At 43.0% G+C, this 14,626-nt stretch overlaps 1 protein-coding gene across 1 annotated transcript in view; it reads left to right on the top strand.

Moving 5' to 3' along the window:
- The window catches only part of PYGM (glycogen phosphorylase, muscle associated), a 982,083-nt gene that overhangs the window by 596,172 nt on the left and 371,285 nt on the right, over window positions 1-14,626 (top strand). The window contains exons 10-12 of the mRNA XM_082270768.1: window positions 10,024-10,170; window positions 10,354-10,517; window positions 10,590-10,704. Of these exons, the coding sequence (XP_082126894.1) occupies window positions 10,024-10,170; window positions 10,354-10,517; window positions 10,590-10,704 (426 nt within the window). The remainder of the gene's footprint in view (window positions 1-10,023; window positions 10,171-10,353; window positions 10,518-10,589; window positions 10,705-14,626) is intronic.

Raw genomic sequence — 14,626 nt, forward strand, 5'->3', positions numbered from 1 at the left:
GTTACAGTGGGAAGAAACCACTGCTCTTCTTTTTTCCGAGTTGAAAAACCCTAGAAAGCCTATAATGGAGAAAGATACCATCCTCATGGAAAAGGAAATTGAAATTCAGACTTTGCAGAAGCAAAGTATGTGTGAAAGGTTGGAGTTGCGTAATCAGCTGGAAAAAAGTCTTCAGTGTTTGGAAGCTACAAAAATAGACCTACAGGGGGCGCAGGAACAGAATGTTGCTCTGAAAACGACATTGCCTCTCAGCGACAAAAAGAAAAGTGAAAGAGAGGCTAAATTACTGAGTACTGTGTATGAGCTCACTACTTTGAGCAATGTGGTAGATGAATTGCGTACGGACTGTGAAAGTTGGAAAGGGGAAGCCCAACGTGTCCAGCAGCAGTTAAAGAAGAAAGAAGCCTGTGTGGCAGAATTACATTGTTATTCCCAGATGCTAGCCAGTGAGGTGAAAGCTCTTATGCAGGGAAAAGGAGATTCTGAACACAAGAGAAAAATAGTAGAGGCACAGCTGCAGGAATCGCAAGTCAAGGTGTCAGAAGGTGACCGAGTGTTTGCTAAGCTGTCAGAGAAGGCAAACCGACTGCAGGTTGAGCTGGACAATGTTACAAATCAGCTTTCTCAAGCAGACAGCAAATCTAGAAAAATTGCCAAGGATTTTTCTATCTTGGAATCGCAGCTGCAAGACACGCAGGAACTCTTACAGGAAGAGAGGTGTCAAAGGCTGAGTTGTAGTACAAAGCTCGAACAAATGGAAGATGAGAAAAATGGCTTCCTGGAACAATTAAAAGAGGAGGAGGAAGCAAAGAAAAACCTATCGGAGCAAGTCGCAACATTGCAAGCTCAGATAGCGGTTATGAAAAAACGCATGGAAGAAAGCGTTTGTTCATTAGAGAGTGTTGAAGTTATAAAAAAGAAACTGCAGAAAGACCTTGAAGTTGCTAATCAAAGCTATAAGAAAAAAATAGCTGCTTATGACAAGCTTGAGAAGACCAAGACAAGACTTCAGCAGGAATTAGATGAACTGAGTGTGAATCTCGATCACCAGAATCAGATTGTGTCCAACCTGGAGAAGAAGCAAAAGAAGTTTGATCAGATGCTTGGTGAGGAGAAGACTGTGTCTGCAAAATATGCAGAAGAACGCGACCGTGCAAAAGCAGAGGCTCGGGAGAAAGAGAGCAAAGCCCTGTTCTTGGCTCGCTGCTTGGAGGAAGCTCTAGAGTGTAAGGTTGAACTAGAAAGAGTTAACAAACAGCTGTGTACAGAGATGGAAGAGTTGGTCAGCTCCAAGGATGATGTTAAGAAAAACGTTCAGGAGCTAGAAAAGTCTAAGCGAGCCTTAGAACAGCAAGTAGAAGAGATGAAGATTCAGTTGGAAGAACTGGAAGAGGAATTACAGGCGACAGAGGATTTGTCCCAAAGACGGGATAGTGTGCCTGATGCAGTTTTTAAAAGGAACAGTGTCTTGGGGTCTGTACTGAATAAGCATCAGAAATTTGATGACATGTTGCTTGAATCACCCCCCTGGAACAAACAGTTCCTTCAAAAACTTCAAGCATTGGAAAATGTATCATTAGAGCTTCAGCAAACAAAGGAGCTGGGTAAGAAATGTGATGATTTCTCAGTTCAAGCTGGAAACCTAGTGGAGAAAACTAAAGCGGAGAAAACTAAAGCAAGTGATATAAAGCTGAGAGAAAAAAGAAAACACCACCTAGTGGAGAAAACTAAGGCTGTTGGTGAAAACGTGAAGCAAATGAATAAGTGCCTTTCAGGGAGTGTTTCCAAAATGGAACTGAAAGACAGGTGGCAGAAGTTTGAGCGTGATCTTGAGATGCATTCCATGTGGAGTTCAGATAAAGAAAAGGAACCAGATGACCTTGAGCGGTCAAATAGTTCAGCAGAAAGTGCATTGAAGAAACCTGTATTAGACTGTGTTGTTGCCTTTGACCCCTATGTTGGTGGAAGGAAAGTTGATAATGTTCTGGTTGGCTACTTCTGTGAAGAGTTGGGCAAGAAATATAAACTGGATATCAAATCAAATAGTAGGCCTTTACTGCGACTCGCTCAGGAGGGCGAAAAGTTTAAGAAGTTGATGAGTGCAAATGCTTCAGATCTGCCTCTGAATATAAAATGTTTGGTGAATGATATTGATGTCTCTGGAAAAAGGAACAGGGGTCACTTTGAAGAAATGGGTGACAGCCTGGTGTCGCAAATGAAAAATCCTCTGCACAGCATCTTAGAGCAAGCCAAGCTCAAGAAGGAAGATCATTCCCTTTTACAACAAAGAGTCAATGATTGTGTACAGCTGTATGGAGAGGCAATTCAAGTCACAGAGGGACGTCAAGAGTCCCTGTCCAGATTGGGAGAGTTCTTGGGAATACATGCGGACTCTCTAGGGGTCCTTCAAACCTTAAAGGAAACAGTAGTTGGAACAGTCAGCGTGGATAAAGACAAAACGGGTCCACCAGAAAAAGTACAGATATTACTTGGAACAAAGCTAAGTGAAGCAGAGGTTCTCAAAGTTTTGTGGACATCATTTGTTGATTGCAGAGAAAGGTGACTCAAGACTGGTGAAGACATTAAGAATAGCACAATTGAGTTGCCTATGGATCACGGTCCTCCATGGCGGATAGGACAGACGGTTATGCAGGACAAACTTGAGAAGGAGCTAAATGATGCCAAAAATGCAGTTGAGGAATATGTATATGAGAAATCTGTCAATGAACAGGACAGAAACAGTTTCATCCTGAAGCTTGAAGATACAGAGAATTGGCTATATGAAGATGGAGAGGATCAGCCAAAACAAGTGTATGTGGACAAGCTGACGGACTTGGAGAGAGCAGGGCGGATTGCTCAGAGGGATGTATCTCTGGCAGCTGAAGCAGACAAAGAATTGAATGGACTGAACATTACTTGCGAAGATACTGAGAGGCTTATCAGTGAGAGTCAAGAGCAGTGCCAGACACATGCGTGCCTGGAAAACTGTGTCCCAACCCCAGGCTTGAGACAAGGGGGGGGGATATGTAACAGGACGTCAAATAAATGTGACAGGAAGTCAGCTAAATCTGTGAGTGTTGTCACAGATCGGAGATACAATTCACCAATTACTATAGGGTGTCGGCTGCAGAAGCCAGCAGGAAGGTCTAAAGACGTCGAACAGACTTCAGCTGTTCGGAATGAGGAAGTTAAAGGCTTCTATAATTTGTCCAAAGGAAGTCTCAGGATTGCTGCCTCCGGAAGCTGTCTCCTGAAGCCGTGTGGGCTGGGAGAAGGAGAGCAGTCAGATGAGTGCCTCCCGACAAGCTGTGTGGGCATGGGAGAAGACCCCCTGAAGTGATGTGTGCTAAGGAGGGTAACCAAGTGTGAAGACGTCTCAAAGGTGAGAAAACGAACTATTTCTATGTGAAAGAAATAAAGGAATGTTTGCCATGTGAAGAGACAAGCCAAGAGACATTCTCATTGTGATGAGTTAAGCAACATGTTCAATGGACATTTGTGCTGTGTGAAGAGATTATAAATGGACTATTCAGTGTCCGCTGTAGGACAAGAAAGTCTGCCCAACAGTAGGTCGGAGACCGACTCTTAGGTAGGTTCCAGTGTGAGAAGGTAGCCGCCCACAGAGGCAAGGATTTATTTTGTCTTTTATTTTATTTTGCTGGTTTTGACGCTTGCAGTCTGGTGAAGAAAATGCATTAATAAACCAAACTGTTGTTTGCAAGCACTTATCGGCTATCTTCTTGTGAAAACGCACCCCCCAAGGGGTCATCCACACCCGCCACCGAGCTAATCCCTCACAGTGTGTATACTGTGTGTATACTATATTTATACTGTGTGTGTATATTGTGTGTGTGTATATTGTATTTATACTGTGTTTATATACTGCATTTATACTGTGTGTGTATACTGTATTTATACTGTGTGTGTATACTGCATTTATACTGTGTGTGTATACTGTATTTATACTGTGTGTGTATACTGTGTGTGTGTATACTATATTTATACTGTGTGTGTATACTGTGTGAGTATATTGTATTTATACTGTGTGTATATACTGTATTTATACTGTGTGTGTATACTGTATTTATACAAACAACACAGGAAAAGCCGCTCAGGTGAGGCACAAATGCCTAGGTGCTGGTCGGATCCGCCATCCAGTAATCAAGCTTCCAAAGAGAAAAAGTGACCGCACTCAGAGGTGAATGAACTTGAAGTGTTTATTCCCATTCATAAAAGACAACGGTGCATCGAACAGACATGGACACGTTGACGCGTTTCACGACTCTGTAGGTCGCTTACTCATAACCAATAATTGGAGATTGGTGAGAAGATCTTTTAGATGAACAGAAAAAGTCAAATGACACTGGTCTCGGGTGATAGACACACCCAAGACTTAACGTGGATGTGTAACACCTGTAGATCTCTCACCTCAAACCAATTAAGCAAAGACAAAATTAAACACCACATCAAAACACACTCTAAATCAGTGCCAAAAGAATCTTAATCACAGATTAAAATAAACAACCATGACAAATGTGTGAAAAATATATGTAGTGACATCTCCCAGTAAAAACGTAAATATATAATCTTAAACACAAATAAATGTGAAAAAGGAGGAAGAATATATATATATATATATATATATAGTGCTGAGGGAGATGATAAAGACATATTGAAAAAAATATGTTGTGAAACAATAGTGAAAAGAAAAAATATATATGTATATATATATATATATATATATATTGCATATTAACGGTCATGGAAGTGAACTGGTGTATGGGCTGTCAAAGAATCGGTGAAAAATATACAGTATAAACAACCATTGTGAAAAAAGAATGTAAATAAAGTAAAAAATGTGTATACAATTGTATCATAAAATAAAATGATATGACACAAAGAATAAGTGTATAAATGTGTGATATGAAACCCGGTAGAAATATATATATATATATATGTATATACATACATACATATGTATGATTAAGGTGTGAATGTGTGAGATGCAGACAATGTTGATATAAAGTGAAATCAGTGCATAATTGACATAAAGTGTGCAATCATCTACAACCATTTAATCAATTGTTGTGAAAATTCTCAAAAATTGAGAACAAAGTCACTCGGTAAATACCAGTTGGTACACTATAAAGTATTGCTAGTTACCGTCCTTCAGATAGATGCGAGCCATAGATATGGTCCCGGGATGTGTGGACCTCAGTAACTTAATAGCGGTGCACTTCAGGGTTGGCGTTCCCCGTAGCTTGCTCTCCCTCCTTGTACTTCCCTGTAGCAGGGGCGGGCACGCCGATTGCGGCCCGACGTCACGACGTCACGCCGGACGTAGGAGGCGGGGGAACGCTGTGACTGCAGCCGTGCGGTGCCCGATGGTCCCGATGGTCGGCCTTCCATTAGATGGGGTCAGATGATGTCTATGTCTGCTACAGGGAAGTACATGGAGGGAGAGCGAGCTACGGGGAACGCCAACGCCGGAGTGCACCGCTATTAAGTCACTGAGGTCCACACATCCCGGGACCATATCTGTGGCTCGCATCTATCTGAAGGACGGTAACTAGCAATACTTTATAGTGTACCAACTGGTATTTACCGAGTGACTTTGTTACCAATACAGTGCATGGTTTATCTGGAAACCTTTTTGATCCTGCAAACCTCATCTGTTTGCCTCCAGTCTACTATTGATTTGTCCTTACCAGATCCAGCTTTCCCGATACAGGATCCATACACTCTTATTATACATTCACCCCATGTGGTGATTTCATCTATGTGGAACTGCATCTGCTAAGAACTTTTTCATCATCTCACCACACTGATTGCCGGCACTGGGTTTGTGCAATCTCACCCTTCAGCCCTCACAGGCTGTTGTTCATCACCATTACCCTATTTACCATTTTCAGCCTTTACCTTCAACCCTGGTTGATGTACCTCCATGGGATATTGCTCTGTTTTTAATCTGCTTTTATTCATGTTTTGCCACACCAATTTACACTGTTGTTTGTTTGCACTGGCACATGTGCCTAATAAAGTTTATTTTTGATTTTCATTCAATTGGTGTCCCTAGTTGACTCCTTCCTGGGGGGACCCCCTGTCTCCCCAACCTTTTTGTAGTCTATATATATTTTTTGTCAACGGCCACCTCCTGTTGGATACATAGAGGCTGGGCCCCTCTACCCACTTTATTTAGGCCCCACTCCAATTTTGGCCTTTGGGAATATTTTCTAGCTTAGTTCATATCAGGACCTAGACATTACGGCAGAATAAATGGGCATGTGGTGTATAGGGTGGGTGGATCAATAAGCATGTCTTTCATTTTTTTTTTTTTTTTTTTTAAGCCCCATGTTTATAGTGAGGCCCATAAACAATTTGAACTCCTCCAAATTCAAATCTCTCCACTCAAACGGACGGGCATAGGATAATTGGGGGTTGTTTGCAATATACTGCTGGGCATATGGTCCACGATAAGTTGCAGCAAAGTATTGGGCAAAAATAAATAAAGAAAATCAATTTCTGAGAAATTCTCACGATTGGCTTGCACACCTGGCTGTGCGGTGAAAGGGGGAATGCTTGCTGATCCCGAGTTGGAAGACAGCCATGGTAAGAGCATCTGGGAGGTATGTAGTGGCCCTGGCTCTTGGGGGATGTGACACTCTAGTGCTGGTAGTTGGGGGGTTTGAAATTCCTATACTAGTACTTGGGAGTGATACTACAGTGCTGGTGCTGGCCCTGAGCATTTGATCCTGGGGTGTATTGCTGGTGGCAATGCTGGTAGGTACTGGGCATAGGCATTGATCCTGGGGTCTATTGCTTGTGGCTGCCTGGTTTCCAGAGCGCCGGGCCCGTTTAGAAGGGACCCATTCTTCCTCCGATTCCATCGCCAATCCACTACTAATAATTGGTTCAAACTGGGAATTGGATTCGGAATCATAATCTGATGAGAACTCCCCGCTGCTCTCTTTAGTCATGGAGAGGATTTGAAATGCCTCCTCACTGCTGTACACTTTTTTGGACATGATGGTGGCTGTGCCATGGGTGACAGATGACTGCTGATGGTCACTGATGGGTGACAGGTGACAGTCACTGATGGGTGTCTGATGGGTGACAGTCACTGATGGGGTGACAGGTGACGGTCACTGATGGGCGATGGGTGACTGATAACGGTCACTGATGGGTGTCAGGCGACAGCACTGATGGGTGATAGGTGACAGGCGATGGTCACCGATGGGTGACAGGTGCACCACTGACGGTACTGATGGCATTCTCTGATGGTGACAGTTGCACCTTATGGGCACTGATGGGTGACACTTGCACTGTATGGTTTACTGATGTGGTGACTGTTGGGTGACAGGTGTAATGAGGGGGGGTGAACACTGTATGGGGACAGGTTCTCTTTATTTGTGTAGTGCAGTAAACTGACAGATACACAGATCGGGAACTCACTGTTTCTGGCTCTTCTCTCCTCACACTGGAAAAGGTGGATGAGGAGAGAAGAGCTGGTAACAGCCAGTTACCGCTCTGTGTTTACATTTGTGATCGGCTGTGAATGGATAACAGTCGATTACGTGGTAAACAGCCATTGTCATTGGCTGTTTACCACTGTCGGTGACGAGCTGTGTTCCTGGGAACACGCTGCCACCGACATTACTGGGCATCGCTCTCCCAATCGCGTGCATGCGTAGTCTACAGAGTAGGCAGAGCTATGTGATTGGCTCTGATTTGATCACAGCCGATCACATGGTAAACAGCCACGCTCATTGACTGTTTACCCGCTGTCAGTGACCCGCTACAGTATGTCTCTGGGACATGCCGCCACCGACAGTGCAGATCTGCGTGCACATGATCGCGCATATGCCCTGCTTGATTGGGCTGCCGTCATATGATGTCGAGCAAGAACATAAGCCGCACCGCTCCGCCATCATTGGGTGGCAAGTGGTTAAAGAAACCATTACTATCTACTTGCCGACCAACTGCCGCACTTTTACTGTGGCAGGTCAGCTCTATTGCGCAAAACGATGTAACTGTACATCGTTTTGTGCAATAGCCAGTGGGGGTGCTGATTGGCCAGAGGGGAAGCCAATCAGCGGGTCCTTTAGACGAGATGTCTGCTAGCCACCTGCAATCGCTCCCATAGAGACAGAACAGCGGTCTGCCTATGTAAACAAGGCAGACCGCCGTTCTGTCACAGATGAACACAGGGATTCGGGGTTCCTGCTATTCAGGAACACAGATCTCTATGTTCATCTAGTAAGCCCATCCCCCACACAGTTATAAAGCATGCCCTAGGGACACGCTTGACCCTTTGATCACCCCTGGTGTAAACCCCTTACCTGCCAGTGTCATTAGTACAGTAACAGTGCATATTTTTAGCACTGATTACTGTAGTAATGTCACTGGTCCCCTCAAAAGTGTCAGGTGTCCGGTCTGTCTGCCGCAATGTCGCAGTCCCACTAAAAATCGCTAATCGCCGCCATTACTAGTAAAAAAAAAAGAAAAATGCCGTAAATCTATCCACTAGTTTGTAGACGCAATAACTTTTGTGCAAACAAATAAGTATTGTTAATATTGGGATTTTTTTTACCAAAATATGTGGCAAAATACATATTTGCCTAAAATGATGAAAACATCTGATTTTTTTTTCTGATTTTTTTTTATTGGCTGTGTTTTTAAAGCAGAAAGTCAAAAATATATATATATATTTTTCAGAATTGTCGCTCTTTTTTTGTTTATAGCGCAAAAAATAGAAACCACAGAGGTGATCAAATACCACCAAAAGAAAGCTCAATTTGTGGGAAAAAAAGGACATCAATATTTTTTGGGTACATTGTCACACAACCACACAATTGTCAGTTAAAATAACGCAGTGCCGTATCGCAAAACATGGCCTGGTCATTAAGGAGGTAAAACCTTCCGGTCCAGAAGTGGTTAAGCTACATATGAGATGGGATCTTACCCCTGCTAAGATTCATCCCATGTTTCCAGCAATTCTTGGAGACTTGTTTCAGGGGCTGCTCTGATTGGGGCACATTTCTCCACTCCGTTTGTAACTGTAAGGTTTTAAAACTGATTTGGCAGCAGGCTGCCACTAAAGCAGCTCCTATTATTGAGGTACAACTTACACTCACCTTGCCAATGTGTATTTTTTGTTTTTTGTAACATCACTAGATTTATCTCCCCCTTTCCAGAGGTTGGTCCACACCCTTTTTAGCGCAATCCAATGAACAATCGCTCTGAACTGGTGCTTTCCCACTGTTTCCTGGACCTAAGTTTTTCAAAGGATGCAGGCAATATAACTTATGGAGTTAATGTATGACACCACCATGGATACCATACTATGATCCTATTATTAAGCTGTTTACAATGAGTTTGATGGAAGTGAAGTGTACATTTTTATGATCTGTCAAGGACACTTTTCCTTCTGGAAAAACTTTAAGTTTGCTAACATTTATAATGAAGCTGCAATATGCATTTTTCCCTTATTTTATTGAGAGTTCTCTGGTAAATGTTCCCTCTGTATATCCATCTAGGGATTGGTGGTGTTGTATTTTTTTTTTTTTTTTTACAAAGATATATAGAATTATTATTACATTTTCTGTAATCATATTATACAATCTTTATTGTGTGTTCTGATATTACTTGTAACATAAGCTCTAATAAAAATTGTTAGTAATTAAAAATGCATATTACAAAAAGATCTTTTTTAAAAAAAAAAAATCAGGATTTTCAAAACTTTAACACAATGCATTCCTTTCATGAAATTTTTTGGTACTAGGCATACATGATAAAGAAACCAGTAACTCTGGGGAACACATGACTTTGTGATCAGTTGGAGAGCAGGTGATATGTAAGCAGTTTTCTAGGGAGTTGGTGTAGAATTTTACTTGCTGAATAAATGCTAACAAAATAGAAAAATATGAGCATAACTTATATTTTGTTTTTGTGTTTATTTACTTTATTTAACATCTAATACTGCTAGAACTTGGCTCACTGTTATGCCCTTTTTGTCTTTTTCAGGCCTGGGATTTGACAGTCCGCACATGTGCTTACACGAATCATACAGTGTTGCCGGAAGCATTAGAGCGCTGGCCAGTCCACCTCTTGCAAAATCTGCTCCCAAGGCACCTGGAGATCATCTATGAAATTAATCAAAGACACCTAAATGTACAGTGAAAGTGCCTATATCAACCATTTATTCCCCCACCCTCTCCTATTTTGAGCTAAACATTTATTATACTTCTTGTGTTGCAAGATGCTTGTACTTTATATTTTCCTTTTGTATAGCTTTTTTCCTTTACTGCCATAGTTCACTTACATTTGTGCACTTTTCATGTGTAACTCTTTCAGCGTGTCTCTTCCTTGTTCCCTGGAGATACTGACCGCCTGCGCAGAATGTCTCTTGTTGAGGAGGGTTCAGTTAAGCGCATTAATATGGCCCATTTGTGCATTGTTGGCTCACATGCTGTAAATGGTGTTGCCCAGATCCACTCAGACATTATCAAAGACACAGTGTAAGTAAGAGTTCCTAGAGCATCAATAACTTTAATTCTGCATATCTTTAAACTATTTTATTGTATTTGCAGCTTTCATGATTTCTATGAAATGGAACCCCAAAAGTTTCAGAACAAGACTAATGGCATTACTCCCCGTCGCTGGCTACGGCTGTGTAACCCAGGTCTTGCTGAAGTCATAGCAGAGGTAAATAGTCTGCATTGTATGTATTTATTTGTATTAGTTTGTATCAGCTTCGTATCTGACAAAAGCAACTCTTAGAAGAACTAGATATACAGAGTTAAAAGGGCGACTGTGATTTGGCGATGCAAGGCAAAGCAAATGGCTTGATTAAATGGTAACTCTTTTCTCACTCCCTTGCCCAAACTCCTTTTACTGACCTACCCTCTACTCCCCTATCATTAATTTTGTCAGGATGGAAGAGAAGAAAACATGTGCAAGTCTATCTAACTCTAGTTAATACAGGGGTAAGAACTCTCTCATTGCCCCAGAAGACAACGCTGGGGCTAGATCAGGCACTGGGTTTCATAATGGGATTAAGGGGAGATTGTCACAAGCTCATTTATACTTAAAGGCACTAGCATTTCTCCAGAGTGCAAGGAAGGAAGAGTATATGCAGTGTGTGGATAGAATAGGGGGATAATCAGTTAACCTGTTTTTTTGCGCTGCATTAGGAAAGCACAAACATAGGGGGCAGGTTTGACTATTATCTAATCATTCTAGTCCCCACAGCCATTTTAAAATAGTGCAGGAAGGGCAACTTTTTTAAAACCGGTTCCAGCGGCACCTGTGGATCCCAGCTGGTGCAAGGGTTTTAAATGTGACTCTGGGGTCCAACATTAAGCCCAGGAGCTAAAGCGGTATGTTTTTGAGCTTTAAATACTGCTGCATAGGCATGAGGTCCTGGCAAATAAATGCGGGCATTTGCCAGACCAAATTCCTTGTAATCTTAGTGCACAGCCTGGCTTTTGAACTTAGGTCAACTGACTTACAACCTTTTTCATATACCTACGACTTTTAAGGCACTATTCACCAAACAAAATTTCATAAAAATAATTATTTTTTATTTTGACATAAAAACAGTAACTGATACATCTTCATAAACAATCATCAAATATATATTCACTCTTTGGTGGGCATGGCCGAGCGCATGGCGGAATAGGGTGTGTAGCTCCCAAGCTCCCAAGCTCCCACTCCAACAAGACTTTTCTTCAGCTCCCAGTGCTACACTACAGTCAGTACTCAATCCCAAATGGGTAAGCCGTGTGGAGGAGACGGTTGGCACCAGAGTGAGGTTCCTCTTCGTCTTAGATCTTAGATGCTTTTATACTTGATTGGCCTCCAACAGTGGCTGGGGATCCCAAGGCATACAATATGGCGCTGTCCTGCTCACCTGCTTCTCATGCGGCCCTTCCCAGCAAACACCACTCCAGCATCACACTAGGTCCCCACAGGACTCCGACTGCAGCCCTCCCTGATCCTGGAACCCTTCACAAACCTTTCACAGGTCTGTGGCTGTCAGCTCTAGACTAGAGGATGTGGAACAGTCAAGGGAGCATGTTGCATCTACTGTTATCCAGCAGGAGGAAGCTTTACAGGAGCACACTGCTCAAATTCAATAGCTTATCTACCACCAGGAAGACCTGGAGAATTGCAGCTTCTGCAATAACATCTGGATACGTGGCTTGCCTGAGACTATTGAGACCAAAGAGCTAGTGCCTTGGCGATCTTCAATCAAATTTTGCAGAAACCTAAGAACACACCCCTGGAGCTGGATCACAACCACAGGGCCTTGGGCCCTCGTAATCCTAACCCCGCATTCTCCCGTGATGTCTTTTGCAAGATAAAAGAAGAGATCATGCGTATAGCTCGCTCGCAGGATGACATTCTCTTTAATGAGACACCTGTTATGCTACTGCCTGGCTTGTCTAAACAAACCTTAAAGATGCAGAGTGCTTTAAAGCCCCTGACGGAAGCCCTACAGGCTAAACACATCAAGAACCACTGTAATTGTCCGTTTCAGCTTAAAGCCTTTCACAAGGGCAAGTTAGCAGTCTTGCACTCTGGGGGACCTGCCTACATTCCTTTAAACATTTGAACTACCCCAGATCTCTGTACCGGATTGGCTCCTCAAGTTAGTAACACCTGGCCTTCCATTTTCCACTGGCTGGCAGAAGCGGTCCCGCAAGAAGATATCAAGGTCTTCTACTCATAATTCCCACGATGGCTGATGCGCACATGCGTTGCAGAAGGATCACCTAAAGTGAAAATCTCTCAGTCTTCTGCGCTGTTTTTGCTGTTCACTGCAGCAGCCTTATTTTCTTCTGATGCTCCTAACGTTACTGACTGTTTACAAGTTTTAGTTACTATTGTTGAAATTTGTATCTATGCTCTGATTTTGCGCTACAAGCAAAATGTGATTTTATGTGGGGTGCCTCGGGAGGGGTACACCCCAAGGCCTTCCAGGCATCTGGGTTCCCCCTCCTGATCACCTCATTTTTGGTTATAACTGTTTATATTAGAGCCCCGTCGGGGTGGTTGACCCGTGTACTCACCATGTTCCCTATCTTAGGGTGTTCAGCGCCTTTCTTGGCTTAGTGTTACAAGCCAGGTTTATTCTGGCAGAGGTCCTCCCCTTAACACCCACTAGAGGAAGTTTGGTTTTCAGACTTACTCATATCACGCACATTAGGTAATTGTTCCTGTTAACTCCCTATATAGGAAACGTGATATAGGGTTGGACCCTTGATACCCTTTTCACCCTTTCTGGCGTGGAAACCTAAATGGTATCTGTCCCCCTACTCACTTTCAACTTTTCTGTCTCCTCTCTTTTTTCACCTCCTTTCACCACCTCTTCCTATTTTCTTTTGGGCTGTAGACACCTTTAGTATGTTCATCAGAGTTCATTGTCCCTTATATCATGGTAGGTCCACTGGCACTAAAGGTGTTCTCTCTCAACTGCAGAGGTCTCAACTCACCTGAAAAAGGTTCCCAGGTTTTCTATCATTTCCATATGTCCAAAACCCATTTTCTCCCCCTGCAGAAAACCCATTTTTATACTGATCGGATCTCGCAGCTGCAGAATAAGCCCTGAGGTACTTGGAGGGGACCTAAACACTCCTTTGATACCTCAGCTCTATTCTTCTACTGGTAAGTCCTTTGTCGCTTGATCACTCCTCACAAATCCTACAGTAGGATCAATTTACATTTTTGTGGCACAATCATTGCTGGACCATAATCCATCCCCCTCTATTGGCCTACGATTATGGTCAGACCATTCTCATGTTCACGTAACCCTAGGCAGACTCCTGTCCATATCTTGTCTCGTCCTCCGGGTTATATTTATTTAGCATGGATCCAGACTTTAATAAGAACGTACTGCTGACATCGGCAGTATATTGCACCGTATTTCTTTACTCAAGACTACCCACAAACTCACTCTTGATCCCACCACCTTGCTTGATCTTTCGAATGCAAGGCATGACCTCTTGCATCTTTTTGCCGATCGTTCCCTCATAGTCAAAGCGCATTATCTCTATTACTGTCAGGCCAATAAATGTGGGCGTCACTTGGCACGGGTTATCCACCCTGGCATACCCCAACAACTGATCATTTACATACTGTCATCAACAAACACTAAAGTTCACAATAACAAAGCAATAGCTTCTGAATTTTGTAAACATTATGCACAACTATATAATCTTCCTCAGCCAGTCCCACAAATCTCTTCTGAATCAGTGTCTGCCATGCACTCATATGTCTGTGAGATGGTACTATCGACACTCTCAGAGGAGGACTGTACAGATTTAAATATGTTGTTTAGCGAGTTCCTATGCCAATGGCGGCTGGTGCTCAAATTTTTTAGGGGGGTGCAAACAGAAAAATTGAATAGGCATTGCAAAAGTGGGAAAGGGGCCTTCAGTAATTAAGGTATAGTGTGCCCCCTTTCAATGCAGAGAGACCAGCGTGCCCCCTTTCAATGCAGAGAGACCAGTGTGCCCCCTTTCAATGCACAGTGACCAGTGTGCCCCCTTTCAATGCACAGTGACCAGCGTGCCCCCTTTCAATGCACAGTGACCAGCGTGCCCCCTTTCAATGCACAGTGACC

This window comes from Pelophylax lessonae (genome assembly GCF_965119305.1).
Source record: "Pelophylax lessonae genome assembly, chromosome: 10".
Taxonomy (NCBI): Eukaryota; Metazoa; Chordata; class Amphibia; order Anura; family Ranidae; genus Pelophylax; species Pelophylax lessonae.